Raw genomic sequence first — 12,895 nt, 5'->3', positions numbered from 1 at the left:
TGACCATAAATGACAGCCTCGTGTTGGGAGCTTACCGCGTTAGTAGTCTCTATCTGTCCGACAATCGGGGTGAAGGTGGTTGGGCCGTGACTGTAAGTAAGCCCAAGCGAAACCGAGTAAGACATCCCTTCCGAGGATGGACGCCTTGCGACGCCACTTTTTGCACCGGACTCATTAAGGGGTCATTGCGGACCGCATGGCATGACGGGATTTTCAGATGATTGATTCTAGATATCAACCCGCTAGTGGGCTTCTCACATCCTGGCAAGGCTCCCTATCATCCATTCAGCCTCCAGCCTTCTCCATCCGCGCGAAGCGCACGCCTTCCATGGTCGGGGTTGGCCGTGGCTCGACAATATTCCTCTCGTACAGAGCAAGCCAAACCGCGTCAGCATTGACAACTTCCAGAGCCCTGAGGGCCTCCTCATTTCGCGGTAGCACGTTGTCGGCTAGCAGATCCAGAATCTGCTCGAAGATGTCGTCGTCGATCCGCACAAATGATACTATCGCGACGAGGAGCGATACCGTTGCGTTCCAAGTCTGCGCCGCCGATGCGAACCTGCCGAGACCGCTTGACACCGTGCGAGATGATGGCGCATCGAGTTGCAAGCCCGAGCCAGTAATTTCCCCTCCTCCATGCACAGGTATCAAGATGCCGTTCTCGCCGCCGGTCTTGTGCTGTCTGCCCGGCATGCTGCCCCCCGACGGCTTAGCCTTGCTCACACCGCCTCCACTCCCGCTGCTCTTCCGCGCCTCGTCCTTCATCCTGAAGCACCACTTCCCTAACCCGTCCGACCACTCTGTCTTGACCCGCGTGCCCAGGAAATCACCTGCGCTTTCGCAAAGTGCGGCCAGTGTGCCGCACGCCGATATGACAACGTACGGCTCCGGGTCGTAGAGCCTGCTCACAATGACAGGCCAGACATCGTTGACGATTGGGAGGAAGGCATTCTCGTCCAGCGACAGCGCTGATGATACTTTCGAGAGCAGGTCGAGTAGCTGTTTCCGTAAAGTCGGCGTAGGTGAGGTGAGGTAATGCTGCGTGAGAGAGGTGATTTTGGTGAGGATGGTGTATGTAGGAGTTTTAGGTGGAGCCACTTGCTCGTCATTGTTGGGAGCAGGATCTTCAGAGTCGTCCTCGCCATTTTCTCTGGACTCGAAAGCATCGAGCTCGTCTTTTGCAGACTTCCACGCTTCTCTAGGGTGATCGCGTATAACTTCTTCCACGCCCTCCTCTTCTTCTTGTTCCCGCTTCCTCCTCGCTCGTCTGTCCAGGACGGCAAGCGTATCCTCGATACCCGAGGATTCAAGCGGCCGTTTTCTGTGACTCACAGCCTTGGCCTTTCCGTCTTCGATGAGCAGCCTGTCGGACTTGACGCCTTGCTCGACCACCTCCGACAACACCCCAAATAGACTCTCGACGAATGCAGAATAGCCATGGTAACTGTCTAGAGCGGCAAAAATGCCAGCGACCACGTCGTCCAGGAAGGGTAAAAGGCTCGGACCTGTCAGGCGGATCATCATCGTAAGCACCTTTGTTGATGCAGGCGAGATGTCGAATTGGTTCAGCCGAAGCGACACCGAGTTTACCATGTAGTCCACATTGTCGATGATGAGTTCGGACACGCTGCCGTACCTGCACGAGGAAGCGAGGCTGTTCAGCGTCGCGATCGCGTGGCCTTTGAGCTCCGGTGTTGGAGAACCCAGGAAGGTCGCCACGGGGTAGACGACGTCTATGAGTTCTGGGCGGAAGGAAGGGCCGAGACGGTGGCCGGCGAAGGCGGTGACTTCCAATGCGATGGCCTCGAGGCGCCAGTCCACCTCGTCGATGGCCGCGTCAGAGTGTGCGTCGAGTATGGAGACGGAAAAGGAATAGAGCTCATCGAAGACGGATTCTGCATCTTCAGGCGAAGATGGATCTGGCGCTGCGTCCGTAAGGTCCAGCAAGTCGTCGACATCAGAGGTCTTGGCGAACGAGGACTTGAGGAGCTCAAAAGATAGCCAGAAGGCAGAGATCTGGTCAACTCCAGTGGAATCGAGGATGAAGGGGAGCATTTCATTTGCTAGTTTGATCTGTTGTGAAGACGAACCGATGTTCTGTATGAGATTCGCAACGTCTTTCCTTGTATCCCGCTGGCTTTCTTGAGGTAGTAGGATAGGCCGGTATGTTTGTAGCTCCTTGCTTGGCTCTACCATGCCTGTACTTCGCCACAGGTTTCCATCTATATCGACTTCATTCTGGACCTTGGGGTTCTTTGAGTTTAGAATCAGGGACACAACACTGTCCCTCAGGGCTGAGGAAAGCGACTCCTGTAGATTCGAGGACTGAATTTGTAGTGCTGAAACCAGCTCGTTTCCTTTGATTATGTTGCGGATGGCTTGCTGCTTCACCCGCTCATCGCTAGACTGCATCACGCGCGGCATGCCCGTGATCCAGCTATACACGGTGGCTTTGATAGAATCCAACAGTTCAGGATAAATTGTCGCCAGGTCCTGTAACGAAGTACCGTAAAACCCCGTCCTCTCATCTCCAAGGACATCGATGCCGAGACTGGGCTGTTCACTGTGTTCTTCCCGGAGCATGATGGCACTCTCGGCGAGCATTGGTGTACAATCGGACAAGGTCGAATGACACTCGTCTAAGAGTGTGATGCAGAGTCGATCCATGGATCTCAGGACATCTGACTCGCCATGATTTCTCAGCTTAAGAACAGTAGACAAGGCTGTCTTGACTTGAGCAGCTGTGGCTCTCAGCCACGAAGCCGTGAGGACCTTTCCTTCGCCCTTCTCGTCCTCTACGGTCTCGTCAGGATTGGAGGTATTCCTCTCCGTCTGCCGTAGCAAATTCCGTAATTTGAGGTCCCCAAGGACTTTCGTGAGCACGGTCCTCAGGACGTTGATGGAATTGACGAGCACCCGCCTCTGCGCTCTGGTTGATAAAGGTGGGGAGAGGACACGGGTCAGCGAGGACACGGTTCCGGGGAAGAAGGTAGCCAGCACATCGTCCTGTTTAATGGTCGTATATACGGCGAGCACGGCACGCAGCGCTTCGACCTGGATCTCAGGGGTGCTCCCGCCGGTCACGCCGTCCATTATGACCGACACGGAATGCCCAAATGACGGGATGATGTCGGTGTCCGTCAACGGGGAGTCTTTGGCCGATAGCCCTGCTGCCTTGATCAGCGCCGTCAGAGCTTTGTAGCCCTCCAGAACGGTCTCCTCGGGCTTGACAGGATGGCTTTGCTCCCTGCCCGGCACGCCGCCGACGATGAAGGTCAGGAGGATGAGGAGCTGCTGCGAGAGTTCCTTTGAGATCCTGGTCTTCCAGCCGTGCTGGATCAGGAGACGGAGTGACTTGATGACGGTCTCGATCAGCCGGATGGGATATGTCTCATGCTGACGCAACAGATGTGACAGCGGGAAGAAGACATAGTCTGCTATCTTGTTGTCGAGCACTGTGGCATCGTACTGGATCTGGTCCTCCAGGACGCCATTGAGCTGGGTAAGCAGCTCTTGCAGCCGCTTGGCAACGACGGTCTTGTCCTGGCCCTTGCTGCCTTGGAGGGCAAGTCTGCTAATTTCTACACAGACCGGTTTGAGCTGAAAGCGAGTCAGTAGGGAACATGGCAGGCATGAATGAGTATGGTGGTAGAGGAGGCGGCGGCGGCATTCACCTTTGCAAAGAATTGATTCCTCGCTGATGAGGTAAACTCGGATTTTGGGCCAAGCTGAGAAGCCATTCCGACCACACTGCCCTTGATGCCCGGGCCGGGCGACTTTGAGACAAGATCAGAATAGCAAGAGAAGAGAATTAATGTTGATCGAGGTGGTATAAGTGCCTCATTTGCTTGGTTATGAGGAAGATGCGAACAGAATGTGGTAGAGGGGCGCAGTCTCAATCTTGGAGTGCTGGTGCAGCCTAATGTCCGCTAAAGTTCAGTACACCCACTGGGCAGCTTCAGCCCCTGGGCAGTCAGTGCCTGGTCGGCCACTGTAACCAGGCTGAGCCGCTGAGGCGGGGCCGGCCGGTCAAACGGCCTCGGGAACTGTGGATACCTGGGCCAACTTTATGGGTCCGCCGTTGACCACATGCAGTGTGTCTACATACCTAGGTACGTGCGATGGTTGGAGGAGAAATGCAACTGTCGAGCTCTTGCATCAACGAGCAGTTTAATAAGCAAATTGATACCCGATAACCTGCGACTCAACGCAACCCGAACGGAGCCTTGCATCATCACTGTCGACAGTCCTCACAAAAACCCCGCACATCATGGCGACGACGCCCTTCTCAGTGACAGCCCACCCCTACCCATCCAAAGTCAAGCATGCGTGTGCTTACGAGCTGGGCTCGTCCCCGGCTCGCAACGCCATCATCTTTGTTGGAGGTCTCGGGGATGGCCCTCATACGGTCCCCTACATCCGGGCAGTCGCTGCCAAGATTGCAGCCGACACGGACCTGAGCTACTCTGTCTTTGAGATCCGGATACGCTCTTCCTTCTGCGGCTTCGGTTGGAACAATCTCGCCAAGGATGTTCAAGACATCTCATCTCTGGTCAAGTATCTACGGGGCATAGGGAAGGAGAAGGTGGTGCTCATGGGCCACTCGACGGGCTCCCAGGTATGTGCATATTATTGTGTTTGTCACACAATTACTCACCGTAGACAGGACTGCATCGAGTACACGGACTATGAGAAGCACCAGAACGAGCCCATAGATGGCTTCATTCTCCAGGGTTCGGTGTCTGATCGGGAGGCCTTTGCTGAGGATCTTGGCAAAGACGAGGCGGACAGGATGGTTCGCCTCGCCACAGATATGATCAACGACGGCAGGAAAGACGATGCCGTGCCCAAGTCACAACTTCCTCGGCCATTCTTCCCTTGGCCTGTGACTGCGTATCGAATTCATTCTTTAGCAGGCGTCGGGTGAGTCGCCCGACCACTCCTGGGGGGCATGAGAGCACCAGGCTGACACATTTCAACCCTCAAGCGGCGACGATGATTATTTCTCATCAGACATTCCTGACGAGAAGCTTGCTGCAATTTGGGGCCGGGTGAAGCAACCCATCATGGTTGTCCCATCTGCAGAGGACCAGTATGTCCCCAAGACCGTCGATTTCACGAAGCTGCTGGCCAAGTGGAAATCCTTCTGTCCTAGCATGAGCGATCTTTCGGGCTTGATACCTGGGGCAAACCATACGGTTGATGCTCAAGAATCGCAGGACTGGCTTGGGGACAGAGTGGCAAGCTTTTTGAAGAGCCTGGAGAAGTCGAATTAGACAGTCACCTTTTGTGCGAGGGTGATATGATTTGAGTATGATCGGCGCAAGCAAAGTAGAATAGTAAGTAGACTGTTGGGCTTACTGATACATACCCATCCCTTGAATCTGCGGAGCAGGGGTAACAGGAGATTCCAACGATGGTTTCTTTGCGCCATGTGGTATGAGAACAGGCTGTAAGTCGGGCAGTCTCGTCCCTGCTCAGGCAGTCAGATTCGTACAGAAGATCTTCCTTCATATTTGTAGAGGACTGACCTGCTGGTAATAGCATCATCATTTCCTCTTTCTTCAATAAACTCGACTCAGGACACCGTCCACAAATATTTCCCCTGTCTTTGCCCATTATCGGTCGGTTGAGCTATGGGGTCTGCCTCAGAAAAGACGCCACGATCCTCCGCCTAATCCCCTCGATGATGATACGACGAAATATCCCACTACTTCTTTTACTTATTATGAGACACTGGCATTCATCACGCAAATTGCAACGTCCCTGTGGCTTCTGTCGTCACTGGGTCGAGAGGTTGCTGACTCCAGCTCTGAGCTTCCCGAGACACAGACGCCAATTTAGGGGAGCTAGATCACAGCTGCGGTGTCCAACAGGATAGGGATTGGTGTTTCTTGTGTGATAGGCATGCTCACAATGCATATCTTCCCGAATTCGAACTGTAAGCATGGTTTGTGCTACCGCTCTTGAGTCTTGAGCTTCAGTTGCCGAGCGTTAGGAAATACAAATATGTAGCACTGCTCTGTGGAAGACCTCGCCTTTCCTCCAAGACAGCAAGTACAATCTGGTATAGAACCATTTCCCCCACATTGATTTGTCTATCTCGCAATCGCAACAGAGACGTGTTCGTCCTTTCAGACTTAGACTCTGTACATCAAAATGAGACTCAGCGATCGTCCTCCTTTTCGCCCAACTCACCGGGTTCTTGCCCGCAGTCGTCGCTGCTGACGCTGCAGAGGAATGTGGCGACCTCGGCGTGATGCAGACTGATAACCTTCCTGAAAGTGTCGACCCTAATAATGTCCGCGCATACGTCAACCGGCCAGGCAACGACAGCGACCTTTTGGACCCCAGCCACCTCTCCAAGCGAGCATGTACTTCGGGGAAGTACAACTTTGGGTGCAGCTGGGGTTACTGCTGGAAGATCTGCGACATTGGGGGACTTCCACCCCCTCAGCCCGTGGGCTCGCCTCACACCTGGTGCTGGACTGCTGAGAACAAAGGCTATGTGTCTCGGATTTGGTGTAACAGCTCACGGTGCTGCAACATGGACATGGCGTGCGGCCAATCTAACGGGAGCGCCTGCAACGCCTGCGGCTGCGGCTGCTGAGTGGGCATGGGGCATGGATAAGAAAAGAAACAAGTAAAGCTATTACAAAATTCTGCCATTACTTTAAAATAAATAAATAGGCGGGGAGATACTATTAACCCGTATAATGCTATAGAGAGGCCAGACGTCGGTGGTGGCGTCTGGCAGTCGAGCCAACGAGGACGTTGATTTGTGTTCAGCAGAGAGATCGCATATCAGATGAAGTTAGAGACCAATGTGACAAAGAGGCTCCCCCACAGCGTATTGATCTGACATAAGGAAACAGAGAGCCACCCACCTCAGGGTCCAAGTTGGGTGGCGTGCAAGTCAGTCAGGAACCGCAACAGATTCAAACTTCATGTCCCAAAGTTCATGCGTGTTCTTGGCGCCCTTTTTAGTGCGTGCCAGGTCCCCATAGCGGCTGACGACTGATCCCAGCAAGAGACTCTGACGCTGGCAGGAGCACTGCCAGGCACCCAGCCAGCCAGCCAGCCAAGTCAGGGACCAAGCTGGGTGCAGACTCCAGACACGACTACAGTGCCAGGACTGCATGGTGTTATGTCTTGTGTGGGTGGGGTGCCATACAGTGCAGTGCCGCATATGCATTTACCACAGAAGCCAGGTTGAGCTTGCGTCACGACACGCATCGACCCCTTTGCGACGACAGAAGCCACAGCAATAGCAACGGCGACAGCGACAGCGACAGCCACAAGTCCAGAGGATCTACTCGGCCAAGCCAAGCACAAGCCAAGCCAGCTCACCCAACTTGAACTTCTGCCGCATCTACAATCGTCACATTCTCCCAGCAAGAACCAGCACAGGCACCCCTCGGACATGGCATCTTTATAGCCACCTTTACACCGTCCTGCCCTGTTCTGTGCCTTGTTCCTGACCCAGGCTGCGACCCGCTCTCGACGCCGTCGCCGACACCGACACCGATCCCGATATCCCTTTACCTAAGCGACCCCTATACTCCACCCGACGCTGCCCTCGACGCCCAAGTCCCACCTCCATTTCCCTCGACGCCGCTCCTCCCCCCCTTTCCTGCTCGATACTCGGCCCAGCCTCAGGCTCAGAGAGGCCCTCCATAACCCCCCAGAGACCAAGCCAGCGCGATGGCTTCCTACGGCCACCCTGCGCCGGTCGCCGCCCCGAGACATGGCCAGGCAGTCACATACGGCTCCCCCATCCCAGTGGTGCCAGGTTCCGGAGCTCCTGCCGGCACCTTTGCGCCCGGAACCAAGATCCAGGTCGGCAGCCATCGCGTGGTGATCCAGAAATACCTGTCAGAGGGAGGCTTCGCCCATGTCTACCTCGTCAAGATGCCCAAGCCCGTCGACGGCACGGACCTGGCCGTGCTGAAGCGTGTTGCTGTCCCGGACAAGGACGCCCTGCGAGGCATGCGTACCGAGGTTGAGACCATGAAGCGGCTCAAGGGGCACCGCCCCATCGTCACCTACATCGACTCGCATGCCTCGGAGCTTAGGGGCGGCGGCTACGAGGTCTTCCTGCTCATGGAGTACTGCAACGGCGGCGGCCTGATCGATTTCATGAACACTCGGCTACAACATAGGCTGACCGAGCCCGAGATCCTCCAAATATTTACCGATGTCGCAGAGGGCGTGGCGTGCATGCACTACCTGAAGCCTGCGTTACTCCACCGCGATTTGAAAGTCGAAAATGTTCTCATAAACGCGACGGCCTCGAGGAAGAAGTTCAAGCTGTGCGATTTCGGCTCTGCTGCTCCCCCGAGGGCTGCCCCAACAACCGTCGTTGACTGTCGCCTGGTGGAGGAAGATGTGCAGAAGCACACGACCATGCAATATAGGAGCCCGGAGATGATTGACGTGTACCGAAAGCAACCTATCGACGAAAAGTCAGACATATGGGCATTGGGCGTTTTGCTGTATAAGCTGTGCTACTACACCACCCCATTTGAAGAGCAGGGCCAGCTGGCGATTCTCAACGCAAGCTACAGGTTCCCCAGCTATCCGGCCTTCTCAGATGGCTTGAAAAGGCTAATTGGTGCGTCTGCGTCTGGCTCTGGAGGAGATGGGAGTGTGCGGAAAGCTAACAAGCACTACAGCATCCATGTTGAAAGAGAATCCGCAAGCCAGGCCCAACATTTATCAAACCCTGAAGGAGGCCTGCGCCATGCAGGGCCGCGAGGTTCCGATTAAAGATGTATGACCTGCCCTTTCATACACCTCATTTATTGTTCCCGCTGACACGGTATCTAGATCTACACCGGCAGGTCGAGATCGGAAGGGCGGCCTCAGGAGGCCCCTCGACAAGAACCGTCGGCGGCTGTTGTCGGAGCTGTGTTCTCGCCGCCACCACAGCATGAGACAGTGATACCGGATATCCAACCCATGCGACGGGGCAGGCCGCCGGCTTCGGCTCCACGCCCGAACCCATCTGCGAAACCAAATCGGTCGCCTATGGCGGTCACCGACGGAGATCCTTTCGCTGCGCTTGACGCCAACGCCGGCGTGAAGAGCGGCGACGAGCTGTCATCTCGGTTCCCGACACTCGACCAATTCTCGATATTGCATGAAAAAGGCGTCGCGTTTGACTTTGACAGTTCCAATTCGCCAGTAGTTCCAAAGACAGACGCAGGAAGCGCGGCAGATGAGGCTTTTGCCATGCCCCAAAGCCAGCTTTCTCAGCCTCCATCAAACAGTAGGACCTCGAATGATATAAACCGTGGTCCTACTTTGCCCTCGACATCGCCTGAAAGGCAGTCTGTTCTGCCAGTCAAGAGCGCGTCAGCTCCTCCCAAACCTACCGAGATGAGCCGTGCATCAGCTATCATCAAGAATACGCCAGAGCTGCAAGCCATCTCCTCCGGATCAGCCCAAGGATTTCAACCTCCCCCAGCCCGAGGGAACATGGTATCAACGGGGACGATGACGACGCCGCCTCCTGAACGGCAAGCATCTACCACTCCATCGCAGTACCAGACTTATCGCTTTCCTCCAAACGAGCATCAACGATCCTCAAGTATCTCGAGACAGCAGCAGCAACAGCCCCAACAACCACTTCAAGACGTTCCACTACCAATCCGTACGGATTCTCCGTCCCTGAGGCCTGCCGCATCCCCGCGCATATCGTCATTCCAAGGCCATTCGCGACAACCGTCCTCGTCGAGGCCTTCACTTGAAGGGGCACGGCCTAGCATGGAAAATTTCGAGCCCATCACCAAATCGAGGTCGATATCTGGACGTCCGCGCCCAGTGAGTACCCATCTCGAGTCTAACTTGGATTTCCTGCGCGAGCAGGAAAAGAATTCGAAGCCACTGGGCTCCCCAAAGATTTCCTCGCCAAGGCTACCTCCAGCAGACAGAGCACCGTCACCAAACCTGCTTGACGATGACATGAACATCGAATCGAACGTTGATTTCCTCCGTTCCATGGAGGACGCTCAGCCGAGAAAGAGTTTAGAAAACAAACGATCGAGTCTTTCTAACCTCGGGAAGAAATCTATCTTTGCCGGGAAGTTTGGTGATGCTTTCAAACGATTTGAGGGCAGCCAGTCAGAAGCACCACCTCCAGATCGCACCCCCTCGCCATTCAAAGCCATGGAGCGCAGGGACCTGACACCAATCGCTGGGTCGGAAGCCACGGACGGTCGAAGTGATGATGGTCAGGCTCTAGGGGACTCAGAGGAGTTGACGCCGGCAATGCGCCGCGAGATAGAGCAGCGACAGCTCGAGGAAGAAGAAAGGAGGGTTGCTGCTGCGCAAGCGGAATATCGTGCGCGGCTGGCTCAGCGTGGGGGAGGAGGAAAACCTGCGCCGCCTCCCGTCGGTGGCTCTTCGAGGGCAGTCGCAATACAGAACAAGGTGCAGAGCCTTCTTGACGAGAATGCACGTTCCTCAAATGTCAAGAAGACAGCGGAGGGTTATGGCCAATACACGAAACCCGCTGCGAGCTCTGCGCAACCCGATACGAGACCAGAAATTCCGCGGAAGCCGATTGGCACCGGCGGAGGCTCAACAGGAGCCCCTCGTCCGATGTCCAGCTCCAGCTCCCTCAACCGAGCTGCAGGTATGGCGCCTGCGGCTTCAGATTTCTCGAAACCTATACCGCCGCCTAAAGACCACATCAGCAGGCCGACGGCGCCACCAAAGCCGGGGCATCTGAACAAGACCTTGACAAGCAGCAGCAGTAACCTCACGCTGAGGTCATCCTCACCGCCGAAGCAAGGCATGAGCACCGCGGGAATGCGCCAAACGGGAAAATTAGAGGCACTTATAGCCGCCGACCTCCCCGGTCAGCCAGCCCTGGATATGACGGCTGAGGAGAAGGATGACTATGTCCGCGATTTCTCGAAGAGATTTCCTAGTCTGACATCTATCGAGATGGTCGAACGAGACCTGTCAGCCGAGGATAACAACAAGCCCACGGGAAGATAGAGTGCACCCTGGACTTGGTCGTCTAGGCGGTTCTCCCGTCTTTGTGGATACTAGGAGACGGCGACGAGTGGTCGTTTCAGCGGTGCCCTCGTGGAGGATACTGATGTTGGTGAGGGCGAGGATTCTGGATCACCACACCATGAATAGAAAAGGCGCGAGTGCCGTCATGTGGCTGGCGCTTGTGAGCAGTGAATAAGCGACTTGCTTTTGTTAGCATAGCAATCCCGGCTTCGTTGATTTGCGATCAAGGAGCCGAGTCGCGTTGAGTTGAGCTGAAGCATACACATACTTAGATTATAAAGACATTTGATTATGAATAAAGCAAACGCTTGAAAGAGAGTGTACGCTCCCTGACCGCCGAACTGCGCGCTCGCTTCCCTGGGAGACAGCGTCGGTCGATTACTGTCGTACAAGAGGTCCACCCGCGCTGAGATGGACAGTGAACCCTGCTATTTCTGTGCACGCATCCATCTCTGTTGACCAAAAAGGTCATGCTACATCAGACGCGAAATCTGAACATCTGAAATGTACCTTTCAAAATATTTGGAAGGCTATACCCCACGTAGCTACCGACCCTGCTGGCATTTTCCTTTGCTGTCGGGCGGAACACAGACGTTGGAAAACCCCAGAACAGCATGAGAGGGAATCTAGTCCAAGAATTGCCTGGTGAAGACTCCTTTAGGGTCCCATGTCCTCTTCAACGACCGAAGTCTTTCCAACTTGCCCTCACCCCTGAAGCGAAGCTCGATCGGGTCAGTTCTGGTAGCATTTTGAAAGTCCGCATATTCAGATCGGTCTGGGCCCCTCGAAACGGCAATGCACTCTGCATTCAGCTTGCTGATTCCAAGAGAAGAGAGCTCGATGTTGTTCTGCCCCAAGCTCACAGTGCAATTCTGGCTCGATCGATGAGCAAGCACAACTGTATCTGCGCGGCCGAGGTGGGTTTCAAGGTGAGCTTGACGCTTACGAGGGCTTGAGCGTGGGCGGCAACGGTCCTCGTGATGCCACTCACTCTAGCTGGATCCTTCCATGGACAGGTGCTTATGCGAGGACTTTGTTGCACGGTGTTTTAAGAGCTCCACCCAACGCTCGCCATCTGCATGTTGGCAGGACCGTCATCCCAGCCAACAATAGATCTCGTGGACAAATCAACAGCTTCATATTGAGCCCACGTAGGTCGTCGAATCCTTGTCGCACTCTATTAGGTGTTGGCTCCTGGGTAGGGTATGCTGCCTTGAAAGATTCGCATGGAAGAGACAATATGCTTCTTTTACATTTAAATCTAGTCGTTCGGAAAGAATAGTCGAAACTAGCTAGATTCTATAAACGGATCGAGCCTTCAGCTTGAATTTTGTAGATCCAATTCTCCGATAAACCATTCTAGAACAATGGCATATATATAGGCGGTGCTGTTGTTGGCTGGCACCCGGGCTGCATGAGCGCTTGAGCTCAGGGGCTGACGCCAACTCGGTGGACGCACAACAGCATGTGCGAATAATGGACCAATCCCGTAGAGCCCATAGAAATCAGGGCCTACTGACCTACGACTCAAATCCCAGCGATTCTTCGCTTGACTTCTGGGATATCTGAAGCATTGGATCTCCGTCATCCGGTGGTACTCCGGTTCGGAGCCGATTGCCGGCCGGGCTGTTGCTGATCAGAAATGCCGAGGATGTACATTAACTAGTTCACCGTACGGGACCAGAGGGCGTGACCTTCTTTGTCTTGGACATTGTTCCCTAAGGCTTGTTCGGACAGATACTCAAACCCATCGCTCGCATTGCCAGCAGACACAACTTTGGTTTGTTGGGTTGGACGTGGCTGTCCTCTGACGTCCCGGAGGTCCTTCTTGGCACATTGTCGAGAGTCCTGACCCGAGAGCATGCTA

At 54.8% G+C, this 12,895-nt stretch overlaps 3 protein-coding genes across 3 annotated transcripts; 2 read left to right on the top strand and 1 right to left on the bottom strand.

Moving 5' to 3' along the window:
* Positions 1-285: 285 nt before the first annotated feature.
* On the bottom strand, positions 286-3,740 carry INS49_006505 (uncharacterized protein; the record flags this gene model as incomplete). The annotated part of the gene is made up of 2 exons (XM_043167277.1): positions 286-3,600; positions 3,675-3,740. The coding sequence occupies 2 exons, from the start codon at positions 3,738-3,740 to the stop codon at positions 286-288; spliced, it is 3,381 nt and encodes a 1,126-aa protein (XP_043028421.1).
* A 530-nt stretch (positions 3,741-4,270) lies between these two features.
* Positions 4,271-5,276, top strand: INS49_006504 (uncharacterized protein; the record flags this gene model as incomplete). Its single annotated transcript, XM_043167276.1, has 3 exons — positions 4,271-4,618; positions 4,667-4,923; positions 4,988-5,276. The coding sequence occupies 3 exons, from the start codon at positions 4,271-4,273 to the stop codon at positions 5,274-5,276; spliced, it is 894 nt and encodes a 297-aa protein (XP_043028420.1).
* Positions 5,277-7,704: 2,428 nt separating this feature from the next.
* On the top strand, positions 7,705-11,007 carry INS49_006503 (uncharacterized protein; the record flags this gene model as incomplete). The annotated part of the gene is made up of 3 exons (XM_043167275.1): positions 7,705-8,614; positions 8,676-8,773; positions 8,830-11,007. 3 exons carry the CDS (start codon positions 7,705-7,707, stop codon positions 11,005-11,007), a joined length of 3,186 nt encoding a protein of 1,061 aa, XP_043028419.1.
* Between the last annotated feature and the right edge of the window lie 1,888 nt (positions 11,008-12,895).

This window comes from Diaporthe citri (assembly GCF_014595645.1).
Source record: "Diaporthe citri strain NFHF-8-4 chromosome Unknown scaffold_2, whole genome shotgun sequence".
Lineage (NCBI taxonomy): Eukaryota > Fungi > Ascomycota > Sordariomycetes > Diaporthales > Diaporthaceae > Diaporthe > Diaporthe citri.
The sequence above is the reverse complement of the archived record's forward strand: the minus strand, read 5'-3'. Positions and strand labels throughout refer to the sequence as shown.